Source organism: Xyrauchen texanus, chromosome 43 (assembly GCF_025860055.1).
Source record: "Xyrauchen texanus isolate HMW12.3.18 chromosome 43, RBS_HiC_50CHRs, whole genome shotgun sequence".
Classification (NCBI taxonomy): Eukaryota; Metazoa; Chordata; class Actinopteri; order Cypriniformes; family Catostomidae; genus Xyrauchen; species Xyrauchen texanus.
In genome coordinates this window covers 23,202,295-23,215,966 of record NC_068318.1, presented here as the reverse complement: position 1 = coordinate 23,215,966, position 13,672 = coordinate 23,202,295, and the positions used below count along the sequence as shown (strand labels likewise).

Here is a 13,672-nt window from a genome sequence, read left to right as displayed (position 1 = left end):
TGGAGGGGGGGCAAGAATATAATCTCCGTAACTCTCTGAATCCAGGGTCACCCCTACTTGGGACTGTAACCTGTAAACCATTGCTCTCTTTTCCTGTCCTTTTCACATTTCCTTCCCCTCCATGTTTCTGAGATTTTGTCCCAGTGAAACTGTCCACACCTGGAATACCTCATTTATAGACAAATTATTTTTGCCCAGGAAAACTAAGCTTGGACCAGTTTAACCCACTATCCATTATCCCCTCCTCTTTCCTTTAAGCAACACTAACAATGCAATAGTTTTTCTGTAACATATATTTCTTTGGAATGTTGGAAGCTTCTTTGGCCCCCTAGAAGCATTCTTGACATGCAATGGGCTCTAACGACACATTGCACCCACATTTCTACACTTCTAGCCCATTGCTGCATGCCTGATTGCCGCAGATCTCAGAGAGTCTGGGAGATATGATCCAGATGTACTCTGGGTGATGGAGTCCAGAGATTGGCCCATTAAACCCAAGGCTCCCTTTCAGACTGGGTTTTATTGGGAACTGTATGATGCCGCTGTCTACTTTTTCAGAAAGACTTTATGACAAGTGTAAAAATGGAAGTAGGAATCAACACATACTGTTGCTCCATGAGTTCAGGATGCTAAACAGGTCAACCTGGACTCTCAGATTGGAAAAGAAAACAGGATTTCTTGAGCTCAAATGAGGACTTTTAAGAGATTTGGAGCATTTGTTCATCCTTGTGTTAACCAGTCTACGATGGTTTGCTGGTTTAGCTGGTCTCCCAGCTTGGATAAGATGGTCTCCAGGTGGTCAGCTGGTTCTCAGCCAGTTAAGTTGGTCGACCAGCTTGTCCCTCAGCCTAACCATCTGAACAGTGTCCAAAACCAGTACATAGTCCAGCTTGACCAGGATACTAGAGCACCTAAGACCAGCTTAGGCTAATTTAAACTGTTTATTTTTCAACAGTGATGCCTTTTAAGATGGACTGTGCCAATCAACCGAGTTGGGCTCACACATTATGTACCTTTTTTTTTTTAGGGTAGATAGACAAGAGTATATTTTTCCATCTTTGCGCAGTTTGTAGCCCAATACTTCTTTATCCAAATACATTTCTTCAGAAATTCTAAATGCAGACATGTCAAAAAAAAATTCCCCTTACACATTTGCAATTAAGCAGTCTGATTCATAACATAATGACTTTTTCAAGAGCTGATATCATCTGAAGACAGAGGAAAGACTCGTTAGTCTTTTATTTGGGCCTCAGGGATGAATTATAAGTCTGGAATTATCATTTTTATAGGTCTGAAAGCTGATAAAACCGCTCATCACATAGAAGACTGGAGCCAGGCTGTACCCAGCAGCTGAATACGTCATTCTTCTGGCTTTCCTGTCCTTTTTTTCATCCCTCTATATTTGCACTGGGCTTCTCATGATGTGATTCTGAGATCTGTCCTCTAACTGTGGTGGCGTAGATCGTGGCCGTATTTCCATGGTTTTTAGTCAGCTCTTGTTAATGTCTTCAGGTCCAAATTGCCTCCATCTTTAAACATGTAGAGTAGCCACATTCAAAATTATATACATTGAGTTGATGGACTATACTGGTTGTGTTTGTTGGAAAGCCTTATTTGAAATATATTATTTTGATGTGTCAGTTTATTTTCAGACTGTTACAGTGCAAAAACTCTTTCAAAAGTTCTTATTTGTTATTATAAAGTTTCATTCTTTGTATTCTGATTTAGATTTTTGCTGCCAAAGTGCAACTTTCAAAAGTTTTTGATTGTTGAATATATGTTCTTTTGTTGTTTACATCTTTCTTAGGTCTTCAGGTTTCGCAGGGAATTACAGAGATTCAGCTGGAAATTTCCAGGCTGGCAGAGGTGGACGTTCTTCTTAACGTAGTTTCATTCTTTGCATTCACATTTTGATTGGTCAGATTATTTTCAGAAAATTAGATTGACAACATAAATTTGTTAAGAAAATATAATTGTGTTCTTCAGATCTGAAGGCCTGAATATACTTTTGATATACGCATTACTGATTGCTCCACGTACAGTGTGCGTGCCGCAAATTTCAACATCAGCACAGTCCGTGTGGAAGAGTATACTCAGAAAGGCAATGCCATTGGCTAGATCAGTCCAGAACACAGAAAAAATAAGTATCCTTTAGGAGTTTAGGTACATTTTGCAGATAATTTCATAGCTTAAGTGGAAATTTCCAGGCTGGCTGAGGTGTGCTATCTTCATTATGAAGTTTCAGCTTGTATTCAGATTTTGATTGGTCTGTTTATTTTCTGAAATTTTCGCACCTGCGTGCAACTTCCAAAGTTCTTACTTGGGATTCAGGTACATTTGCCAGAGATTTTCAAAACTGGATTCGTACATAGTTTTCCAGGTTAGAAGAGGTGTACAATCTTCACTATGCAGTTTTGCTCTTTGCATTCGTATATCATGGTGACTGGGCTTCGTTGAGAGTTGAGGAATTACTGCAGCAGTCTGCTGTTCGGTGGGTGGTCAGAGCGGATCGTGCGTAGGTCCAGAAACTGTTGAAAATCCTCCCAGCTACTCTGAATGACCTGCGCAAATGTATACTCTCCACAAGCCGCACGGCACATTTGCAGTGCCCACCTGTTTACAGATTATAATTGATACTCTAAACGTACATAACCATGTCATCCTAACTCTGTTTTTCATCCTTTCTTTTCTTGCTGGTGCATACTTTCTCAATCAACTTGTCTCTTGCATGATCAGACTGTATTTATGTACAGTATGAACACGCTTGTCCTTTTCTTGCCTTCTATCTTTCTGTCTCACTTTCTTTTCTGTTGTGTCATGCAGTATATATTATACACCGTATCCCACATAAACACATTTTGGTTAGCTTACCACCTCTGCACTTTGTTCATTCATTCTCCAGTTGCACGCAGAAGAAGACTTAACTACAGTGTTTTAATGTACGGTTTCAACGCAGGGAGTCGTAAATCAACGCAGCTGCTTTTACCCAAACACCTTCCTCCAACCTGTCAGAGCTAATGGCAGCATTTGCTGTTTAAATCAGCCAGAGCTGTAACTCCCAATATCAGAGAAACGATTACATTCAGCATCTGTCACACAATGCTATTTTAATGGGCCAGGCTCCACCGATAGCCCTAGCTGTAACTATTATGCCATTTTTGGGATCTTTCAAAGTGTGCTTGTGCCTAAATGGTATGTGTGGGTCACTTGCACTTTCTTCTTTGTTTCTTTACGTGCTGGTGTAAGAGAACAAGGTGCATTTCCCCCCAACTGTTTAATTAAGACCAGAAATGGGCCCAGAGAACAGGAAAGGGAGCACTTTTTACTGTAAGCTAGTTATTTATGCTGTGCATCTGAACTAACTCGCAGATGCCACGTATTAAGTGGAAAGTTTTAGTGGGCTTTTAGTAAAGCATTACAAGCACATTTTTCAAACATAACATTTCACATAGAGAAGGTTTTTAGGTTTAAAATTATGAAACAATGGACATACTGTTCAAGAATAAGACAATAAATATTAGTAGAACATGTCCACAGTTAATGCGATGATATTACAGATGATGGTCTTTCTCAGGAACATGTTGAAAGAAGAGAAGACGGAAACAGTCAGAAAGAGAGTAAGAATGTGTCACTGTCATGTTCAATTATCTACACCATTTTTTTATCGTCTAACATTCCCTTGTGGAAACATGCTTGCAATTTGTACTTGTGGTTGTTTGCCCCATCAAAAACGTTTACTGGAGAAATAAAGGCTCTACTACAGATTGAGGTGGGACAGGAGTATTAGGAGATTAGAGCTGTCTGTTTTCATCATATGTCTACATACATTACTTAGAGGATCAATTTCTTTCTAAATATTGTATAATCTTGGGACAGTTAGGATCTTGTTCCTCTCTCTACTATCACTATCAATAAAAGTAGCATTATAACATTTAAATTTGAAATTGCAACAAACACACACACAAAAAAAATTACTATTGAATTAATACTGTTACAGTCATTTTTGTGTCTGCTTATTTTCAGCCTCTCAACGGACCACCCAAAGTCCATTCTTTGTCTGACTGATGCATATTGCACGCAAAATTGGAGTGTGCTAGCTAAACATTGGCAGTTCAAATCTGATTGGCTGATTTTACACAGGGAGTTAGGGTACACAAGCAAAAGTCATATTTACATGGTACTGGGTTGATACAATGAGCACTTGAGTTTGCCAGGCCAGTGGTTTCAAATCTTGCAAACAAATGTTTTAGTTTTTTTGAGGTGCTATTTCAAGGATCAACAAATGGTTGAATTTAACTCCCAGTTACTATTTTATTTGGATTCTGTTCTACTTAATTGTTTAGAGCTGCAAATGCATAATTGCAGTGACAACCGCGGCAGTAAGTATACTAGCTTGAATAGCTATTTAACTAGATATCCATAAGTGAAACTCTATATTCTGATTTGTTTTCTTAGCTAGAATCTACAGTACAGTATATAATCTACACTCACTGAGTACTTTATTAGGAACACCTGTACACCTACTTATTTATGCGATTATCTAATCAGCCAATCATGTGGAAGCAGTGCAGTGCATAAAATCATGCAGTTATGGGTCAGGAGCTTTAGTTAATGTCAACCATCAACCATCAGAATGGTGGAAAAATGTGATCTTAGTGATTTTGACCATGTCATTATTTTTGGTGCCAGATGGTCTGGTTTGGGTATTTCTGTAACTGCTGATCTCCTGGGATTTTCATGCACAACAGTCTCTAGAGTTTACTCAGAATGGAGCCAAAAACAAAAAACATACAGTGAGCAGTAGTTCTGCGGATGTAAATGACTTGTTCATGAGAGAGGCCAACGGAGAATGGCCAGACTGGTTCGAGCTGATAGAAAGGCTATGGTAACTCAGATAACCGCTCTGTACAATTGAAGTGAGCAGAATAGCATCTCAGAATGCATAACACTTCAAACCTTGAGGCAGATGGTCTACAACAGCAGACCACATTGGAACCATAGTGTTCCTAATAATGTGCTCGGTGTGTGTAAACTTATTGCTTTCGAACAGACAGAAATTCTGATTCCAAAGTTGACACAAATGCCTGCAAATTAAATTTGTGTTTTTTTTATATAGCCGCCTCAGACCAACAATGCTCTGATATTATTTTAATGAATTTCTTCCACACTGCGTTAAAAAAATCTTTAAACAGTACATAAAAATGTTTCTGCTTTTATGTTGTCCAGGCAGACTCTTGTCTAAGTGGGCGGTTCTTGGTCAGTTTGTGGTGGGCCTTGTAAGGTGGGGGATTTTGAAAGGTGTGGGGTGAACGTGTGTGTTATCCTGCCATGCGAGAGCGAGCGTGAGCACTTCTCCAGGTCTACTGTAATCCCTCACATTTACAATAGTGATAAAACCATTCTCATTTCCTCACCATTCCTTTCTCTTTCTCACTGCCTGTCCATACACACTTTTTCACATATGTACATACATGTGTGCAAGTGATCACACACACACTCACACATACACACGCTCACTTCCTGCCCCCTATTGCTCTGTTATAATATATTTGACTGGACATTCCCTTGAGGAATTCCTGGTGCTCTGTGAACCAGAGTCGCAGCAGTATGATCTCACACACACACACACACACACACACACACACACACACACACACACACGAGAGCGCTCATTAATCACCATTAGGTGATGGTGTGTGCACACACGCATGCATTTGTTTGTGTGTCTGAGAGTGATTTTTGGCTGGGTTACTGTGGTTGTTTTCTCTGGAATTTGGTTAAATGTGGCTTTTGAGGATATTGTTTTCTCTGGGTGAGGAAAAAGATGAACAAATGTACATTGCGCTGCTCCTTTAATCTCAATGTTAAAATAGTGTGTTTCTGTGTATTCAGGCCAGTTAGAGTTTTAAGTATGCACCTGCTTCAAGGTTATGCCCCTCTGGTTCTTGCGGGTGAAACAGGAAGTGTGTGTGTGTGTGTGTGTGTGTGTGTGTGTGTTTGGGAGGGAGACAGAATTGTAAAGATGGGAAGTAGAGGGAATTGCAGTGTCTCTCTACTCTTCCGATTAAAAGCAGAAGTACCAGGTGGCTTGGGTTATAGATGAACCTCTGAAAGATCACTCACACCTTTTATGTTCATGGTGTCTACTGCCATAGTCTAAAGTGTGTGACCTCCTGGGCTCGTTGCAGTGTGTGCCCTCTCCTCCTGATTTGTGAAAATATAAGGTGAATACACGTCACACGCATGAGAGTGGCATATAAATGCATTCCAAAAGGATGTAGTCTTGAAAACACACACACAGTGTTTTAACAAGCTTGACAGCGCTGTCAAGAGAGCTTTGTGGTTAAAGTGGTGATGTTTTTGTGGATCACAGGTGGTTAAGCTTGAGGCTTTTCAGATCTCTCTCTCTCTCTCTCTCTCTCTCTCTCTCTCTCTCTCTCTCCCTCCCTCCCTCCCTATAGCTCTTAATAACAGGGCATTGATTTTGTACTCTGAAATTAGGGGGGGGCTGTAGTCATGTCAGGTGTTAGTGGGAGCAGCTTCATGGAGAATGAAAAATATTTGCGTGTTGTCTTTCTCTTTGTTTTTGAGCCTCTTTCCCATCCTCTCTATTTAAGAGGGACATTCCTGCTGTTTTTTTTTTTGTCCATGTTCTCCAATAAAAGGAAGAGGATGTTCTGCTTAATCGGCCTGCATGTGGGGCCAGCTTTTTGAAATCTGCACACTGCTACTTAGTCTTGCATAGCAGACTCTTTTAAAAAAAAATTATTTTTTTTTATTAAGTTTGTCTCTGTTTGCAGCGTACTCTGGCCAAGAACTGCCCACTTAGGAAGGTACACTGCAAAAAACAATTTGTTTTCCAGTAAAATATCTAAACATTCCTAAAACAAGATATATTTACTTGAAAGAAAATAACATTTGAGATTTTGTCTTGTTTTCAGAGTAATCTAACAAAATTTAGTGAGATGCAAAAAAATAAATAAAAATAAAAATAAAAAAATACATGAAAGTTTAACTTTGAATTACATTTATTTTTCTTACTCCATTGTAATTTTTTTTCTTCTTGTTTTAAGCTTCTCTAAATTTTGTTAATTTCTCTGAACACAAGATTTAATATCTTATGTAGTTTTGCTTGACCAACCACAATTCATTTTGTTTTTCTGAAACTATTAATGCTCAACAATAGACCTTGAAAACTTGAAAACTGGTCTCATTCAGATAATAGTGGCAGTTGGGCTGGATATTGATACAGATTTCCCAAACTGATTCCGTTTCAAAAGATTTTTTTTATTTTATTTGATTACACCAATTAATTCTGTTATATTTATTTTTGTTAATTTTACTTGGTGAACAAATTAAAACAGTTTGATGATTCACATCAAAATGTGAACTATTTTGAGTAAACATTGTTTTATGATCTCTAGAAATTATTTCAAGTAAACAGTAAAATACCAGAACAAAGGAACAAAGTGCAAACAATAGAATAAATAAAACAATATAAAAAAGATACAAATGAAAAAAAGGGTTAAAGTTTTATAAAAGCAGTATCAAGTATTCAAGTAAACATTCAGAAATAGAAAAAGTAATGAATTTATAACTACTTAAAATACTGGTCTTTCATCACTGAGATTGCAATTGATCAGAAAATCGTTTGCCCCCAACCCTAAATGGCAGTATATGTAGCTAAAAGGTATCCTAAATTATATGGTCTGCACTTATATAGTGCTTTTTTTAACCTTAGTGGTATTCAAAGCGCTTTACACTGTGACTCATTCACCCACTCACACACAAATGACGGCAGAGCTGCCGTGCAAGGTGCTAGCCTGCCATTAGGAGCAACTTTGGGTTCAGTGTCTTGCCCGAGGACACTTCGGCATGTGGGCCAGGAATCGAACTACCAACCCTGTGATTAGTGGCCAACCCGCTCTACCACCTGAGCCACAGCCGCCTCTATTAATGCTTTAGAAATTAAATGTGTAGTTACTTCTTTCACCTTACAAATTTAAACAAAAATATAAATTATTTATTTCTTTGAGTTAGGAAAATGACCTTAATGTCGTCTTTATTGGTTTTGTCAGATTCACCCACAGGCCTCTGGACTCTGACTCACTAAATTCAGGCTTCCTGACTCCTCTAAAGTCAGCCATTCAGATTAGAATTGGAACTTTCTGTCAGCTTTGCTATTTTTGTGTGCAATATGCATGAGCTGGTCAGACTAACTGCAACAAAACTGAATGGATCTACTATTTCTACAGTCTTTAAAGGGTCTTGGAGTTGTTCGCGCTGAGTTTCCTCAAGCAATATTAAATAAGAGCATATTGGATATTGCATATCAAAATTGATATTGATGTATTGATTTAATATGTTGTCAAAGTGAGTTGATTAGCTAAAGATGAGTGCTGTCCACATCAGAGACACCCAGTCATGTCAGAAGCATGTAACCTCTCATATCACATTTTTTTGTAATCAAATGTGTTCTGAAGTCTTCCATTCTGAGTAAATGCTTCAATGTGAACTGTTCAAAATTGCAATAATAGTCCAGTGTGTCCATCTGTTGTGCATCCTGACCGGTTAGTTGATTATCCGTTGCTCTGATCTCGACATTGATATTGTGTGCTATTTGGCCTTTTCTCAATCATGATTATACTCACGGTTTAAGGAGAACTGACCGAAAGAAACAAGCAGGAATGATCCATTTTTAATGGATAATAGATTGTGTTTCAGACATGCATTTGAGAAGCAGATCAGAACCAGACCTGCAGAGCTACAGGCGGTCTCTTAACATCTGCAGAAATGTCTTGCATCAGAAAGGCCCCGTTGCCTTTGAGAGTTTGGAGTTTGAAGTATCATCAATGCTCAGCTAACTTCACAAGGCATAAATAGCCTTTAAAGATCGAAAGAGCCCTGACTCTCAATGTTCATTTGCAAATACAACATTATGACTCAGACTTTGGTCTTTTATCCACTGTTTGCTTTGTCCAGTTTGACTGATGACCTGCCATGTTCGTTTTTTTGTGTGAAGTTGTCCTGCTCAATGTTATGAACTGATTACGACCCCATAACATTTTTCTTCGCTTTGTGTTTAATACGGGAACCATGTGTTACACTTTAGAGGTGAGCGCTGAGGACTTTTCTCATGATATCTTTGTACTGCTCTTGTTTACAGGTTCCCCCTATACCCCAGAGGAGAGCGTTTCCAGTTCGAATATGGGGTCTACTTGCTCAACAAAAACATTGCCCAGGTAAGATACTGTACAAGCATGTCCAACTGTTTCATTATTCCATAGAAATAACATATTTGTCTGCATGGTTGTTCATCAAATTGTAATAACTTGCAATGCCTCTGAAATGACTTGGCATCTCCAATCGCTCATATTTTTCAACCTTCCAACCATCTGGTCTGGTATGTAACAGCCACTTTTCACGATTCAATTAGTCCTGTCCTAAATATTTTCTTATTGCATATCCGGTTTCATTTGGACATTTGTCATATTACAGTAGTAAAATGGGTTGTGATTGCCATTTCATGCCATTTCATTTCATGTTTTTGTGTCCGTCCGCACAGTTTTTCAAATGTTTTCTTATGTAAACATGCTAGACGGATATCATTGACCATTGCATCACGTCTCTCTACTTTTTCAGCATCTGAGCAGGAGCACCACATTTGTTAGAAACTGTGTTAAATTAAAATTAACTTGCGTCTCGAGACGCTTGCGTTCCTGGTGATACGTCATGCTTTTTATAGTGCATGGATGGTATTCGGTTTGAACAACCCTTTTAGACAGAATTCTGAAGCTCAAATTTAATCTAACCTTCTTCAGTTTGCCTGGTAAGTACAAGATTAACACACCTCCATGACTGTGGGAGAGAAATCAAGGCCTGCTGCTGTCCAGCTGTTGCTGCAATATAAAGTGGAGATGAAAACTACTGAATGGGGAAAAATACGGTCGACCGAATCTGGCTTTCTCAGACCTACACAAGCGGCACGCACATTTAAAAAAATAAAACATATCAGCAAAGGGTACAGAGTGATATGTAAGCTTGAAAACTATATTTCTGTCATGTTTGATATATGCCTCCATTTGTAGTCTTACTGTGAGATGTCCTCCGTAGCTTGTTCTTCATACAGCCTGTCGCTCACCATTTCCATTCCACATCCCCTTAATGAGACAGAATGTAATGCTTTGCACCTTTGCCAGAAATCTTCATTAACCTTGTCAGAGTTTCTCTGTAGGGCAAGCTAATAGACCTTCTCTCAATAAGTTGACTGTGAGTTCAGGTCAAAAACCTAACTGCATGCACATTTTAAGCTCATCGTTTGTGAAGTCGCTTACCCTGAGTAAAGACATTACACATGAGCTTGGAGAACTCGGTATTGTGAAGCATTTGAGTCTGTTGAACTGTACCGATTGGGTCTGTAGTATAATTACTATACATTCAATTGCACCTGGGAAGCTCCTACATTCAAGTTAAGCTGTCATAATTAAAACTTGTCACGCGTCAAGTTGTCATCAAATTGGAAACAAAATTGACAACAAATCTCTTTGTTGTTTATGTTGTACCAGTGGATAATCATAGCTGAATTTCCCCAGCAACAGGGCAAATTTGGTTGCTAAGGAGACCTGGCTGGAGTCACTCCCAGAGCACACCCTGGATTAGAACTTGGGGGTGGTAGTCAGCATCAATACTCGCTGAGCTACCCAGGCCCCAATTAATGCATTTTTAAACAAAAACAAATTAGTGTGGATGAGGTTTTATACAACCTAAATGATTTATTCATGCATGGTATCATCATTGTATCTGCATTTTTGCTTTCTGCCATTTTTTTTATGCAGACACACCTCTTTCCATGTCACAACTCTGCAACTCAAGCATCATGCTTCTAGTTTCCTGGTAAAAACAGCTTGTGATCCATGTGCATGGATCTTGTAATTGCAACATTTATGACTCAATTTAAAGACCAAATAAGCTGATCTTTCCTTTTTACGTGCAAAACCTATGAGCTGTAACCCATTGCGTCTTTTTTGTCATTTTCTGTTGTCTCTGCAGCATCTGTGGAAATCTCATCTTTTTTCTGTTCATCTGTGTCTGATCGCTCCGTTCCGCTATCACATGTGTTCCAGGTTGGCAGAGGAGCCGGTCCAGACAAACCATGACGTGCTGAGTCAAGCCACATGTCACATTTCCACTTCTTTGCTCGGGCCACTGTATCTATCCCATGCTCTTTGTCATTCCTGCAAAACCGAGACATGCCCCTCACTAATCCTTATACCGTTTCAAGTATTTGGCTGCTTCGTTGACCCCTACATATTACAAAATTGTGCTGGGCTTTTCCTACACAGTAGTATGATTTGCCAATAACTTGCAAGCAAAAGGCTGTTTGTTATTTAGTTGTTGTTTTTTCCGAGGCCTCTGCCGCCTTCGCTTAATTTTTTTCCGATCTTCTGTCTTTAATGCATTCCGTTGGTTAGCCGTAGCTGTGGTGGCTCTGTGTGTCCAGCTGCTGAGACTAAGCAGAGATTGAGTTTCACAGTGCTGCTCTTGTTCTGGAATGGAGGAGATTAAACGTCCATCTTTTATTAAATTGTGTGCTTTGCTGTGTTTGAAAATGATCCAAGCAGGCAGCAGGGAGAGAATGAAGGGGGTGTTTTAGTTGCTTTGAAGCAGTGTACTTACTGACTGGATGTTGTTTTTTATTTAGTCCTTGTGTCATGGGAGTAAGGGAAGAGACATCGAGAAGAATGTCAGGTGGCCAGCGGGGTTTCGACTGGGTACTTATATCTGTGATAGATGAGTTGGTGATAACAAAATTCTGATTTCTTTTTTTTTTTTCCAGTAGTTTGCACCATTGTTATAATAGTTTTTAATTTTCATATAGTTTTTATTTCAAATTTATTTTCAATTTGTCCTTTAAATTTAGTATAGTTTTCATTAGCTTTTACTCCAGGAGTAATAGTTTTTTCTTTTTTTTTGTTTTTTTTTTATTAAATTGTTTTTAGAATTTACTTTTATTTTAGTTTTAATATTTTAGAGAGGTAAAATAAATAAAAATAAAAACAAAATGTAAAACAATCATGTAGTGTTAAATCATGTTCAATAATGCAGGTTTATATGGTTTCAAATTGTATTATATACTTTATATCAAAATTACAAAAATTAATTTGTCATGTTTTTGTCTCAATTCTTCAAATAATGTTTTTATTTTTATTTCAGTTAATGAAATGTAATTTCGTTTTCATTTTGAATTTTTGTTAACGCTAATTACACTGGTTTGCACCATCGTAGCCATGCATTACTTACATGGATTTTGTTGTAGTGCAATACAGGTGAAATATTTGACATGGTCTATGACAAAAGGAGAACAAATTAAATGTACTGTTAAGAAAATAGAAAAGAAAAACAAAAGCCAATTTCATGTCTTTTCCATTCATGTTAAATAACAACAGCATTTAGTTTAGTGCGCCGCTGCCAAGATCATAGACTCCATTGTCACAACATCTGGAATGTTGTGAATTTGGCTTTTAATAGTATGTTTTAAATTCTGTTCTCTTTGGAACCACAACAATCACTCTTGCTGCTGTTGTTTAATATCTTTCAACTGGATCGTCTTTGGTTTGGAGATTTGGACGAGATATTGTTTGGGTCAAAGTGTGTTTATAATAGCTTCCAAGCTTTCAGAACAGAAGAGCTCAAATTGTTTAGTGTCTATTTGTGTGTCATTGTCTAAATCTGGGGTCTCAAACTACAGTGGGAGCTCTGGGCCAAATTTGGCTCCTTAAGGTAGGATCAGAGATTTTTTTATACAAGTTAACCCTTGTGTAAATGATTCAACTTCCCCTAGGGGGCAGAAGTTCTGATCTCTCCAGACCTCACAAATTCACTGGAGCTCAGTGAGAGAATTAGGCCCCCACAGCCCAGCACAGCTTCAAGGAAGGATTACCCTCTCCCGAGACTGTGCGGAACGGTGAAAGAAATATTACAATTAGCGCTCAGTTGCCAAGCTCAACCCTATCTTATTTGGCGAAGATTGCGACAGGAAGGGCAGTGCTGAGAATTAAATCCAGAGTGGTTCGAAGATTATTAGGGAATTTAGGAGTGGGAATGATGTAGGTCTAGCACCATTCACTGCAGAGCCAGGAAAACCTGGCAAAAACAGCACTGCAGGATGACTGGCTCCAAATGGATTTAAATATACTAAATGCTAATATGCATTTCATGGTGCACACATGATTGTATATTTGATAAGGAGAGTTTTGAGGTTGCACTAGTTTGTTGGAAGCATCTGGACTTTTTGGTTATTAACAACTCTCAAAGTGTTGTTGTTTTTTTTAACCTGTTTACACCTGGAATTAAAGTCTTATCCTGTATTACTTTCTATCTTCAGTGAAACACAAAATTAAGCTTTAAGCAGAATGTTAACCCAATTTCATTGAATGGGAAGAATAAAAATGCAAAGAAATAGAATGGTGACTAAGGCTTGAAGTAATCTTCATCACTATTAGTTTGATGGCTGGTATCTCACATGACTATTCTGGGATGGAAACCAAATGTACGTGATATGAGAGAGGAACCACGTAAATAGCAGAATTCCTCTGGTTCCTCTACTAAAATATAATTGCTGCTATTGCAAACCTGACTTCCTGTATCAGCATTTAAGAGAATTAACAAGGCC

The 13,672-nt window shown here is 38.4% G+C and overlaps 1 protein-coding gene across 4 annotated transcripts in view; it reads left to right on the top strand.

The window, feature by feature from the left end:
- LOC127635467 (UV radiation resistance-associated gene protein-like) overlaps positions 1-13,672 on the top strand; it is a 124,978-nt gene that overhangs the window by 60,079 nt on the left and 51,227 nt on the right. For all 4 annotated transcript variants that reach the window (XM_052115546.1, XM_052115545.1, XM_052115544.1 and 1 more), the window contains exon 13: positions 9,167-9,242. In XM_052115546.1, the coding sequence (XP_051971506.1) occupies positions 9,167-9,242 (76 nt within the window). The remainder of the gene's footprint in view (positions 1-9,166; positions 9,243-13,672) is intronic.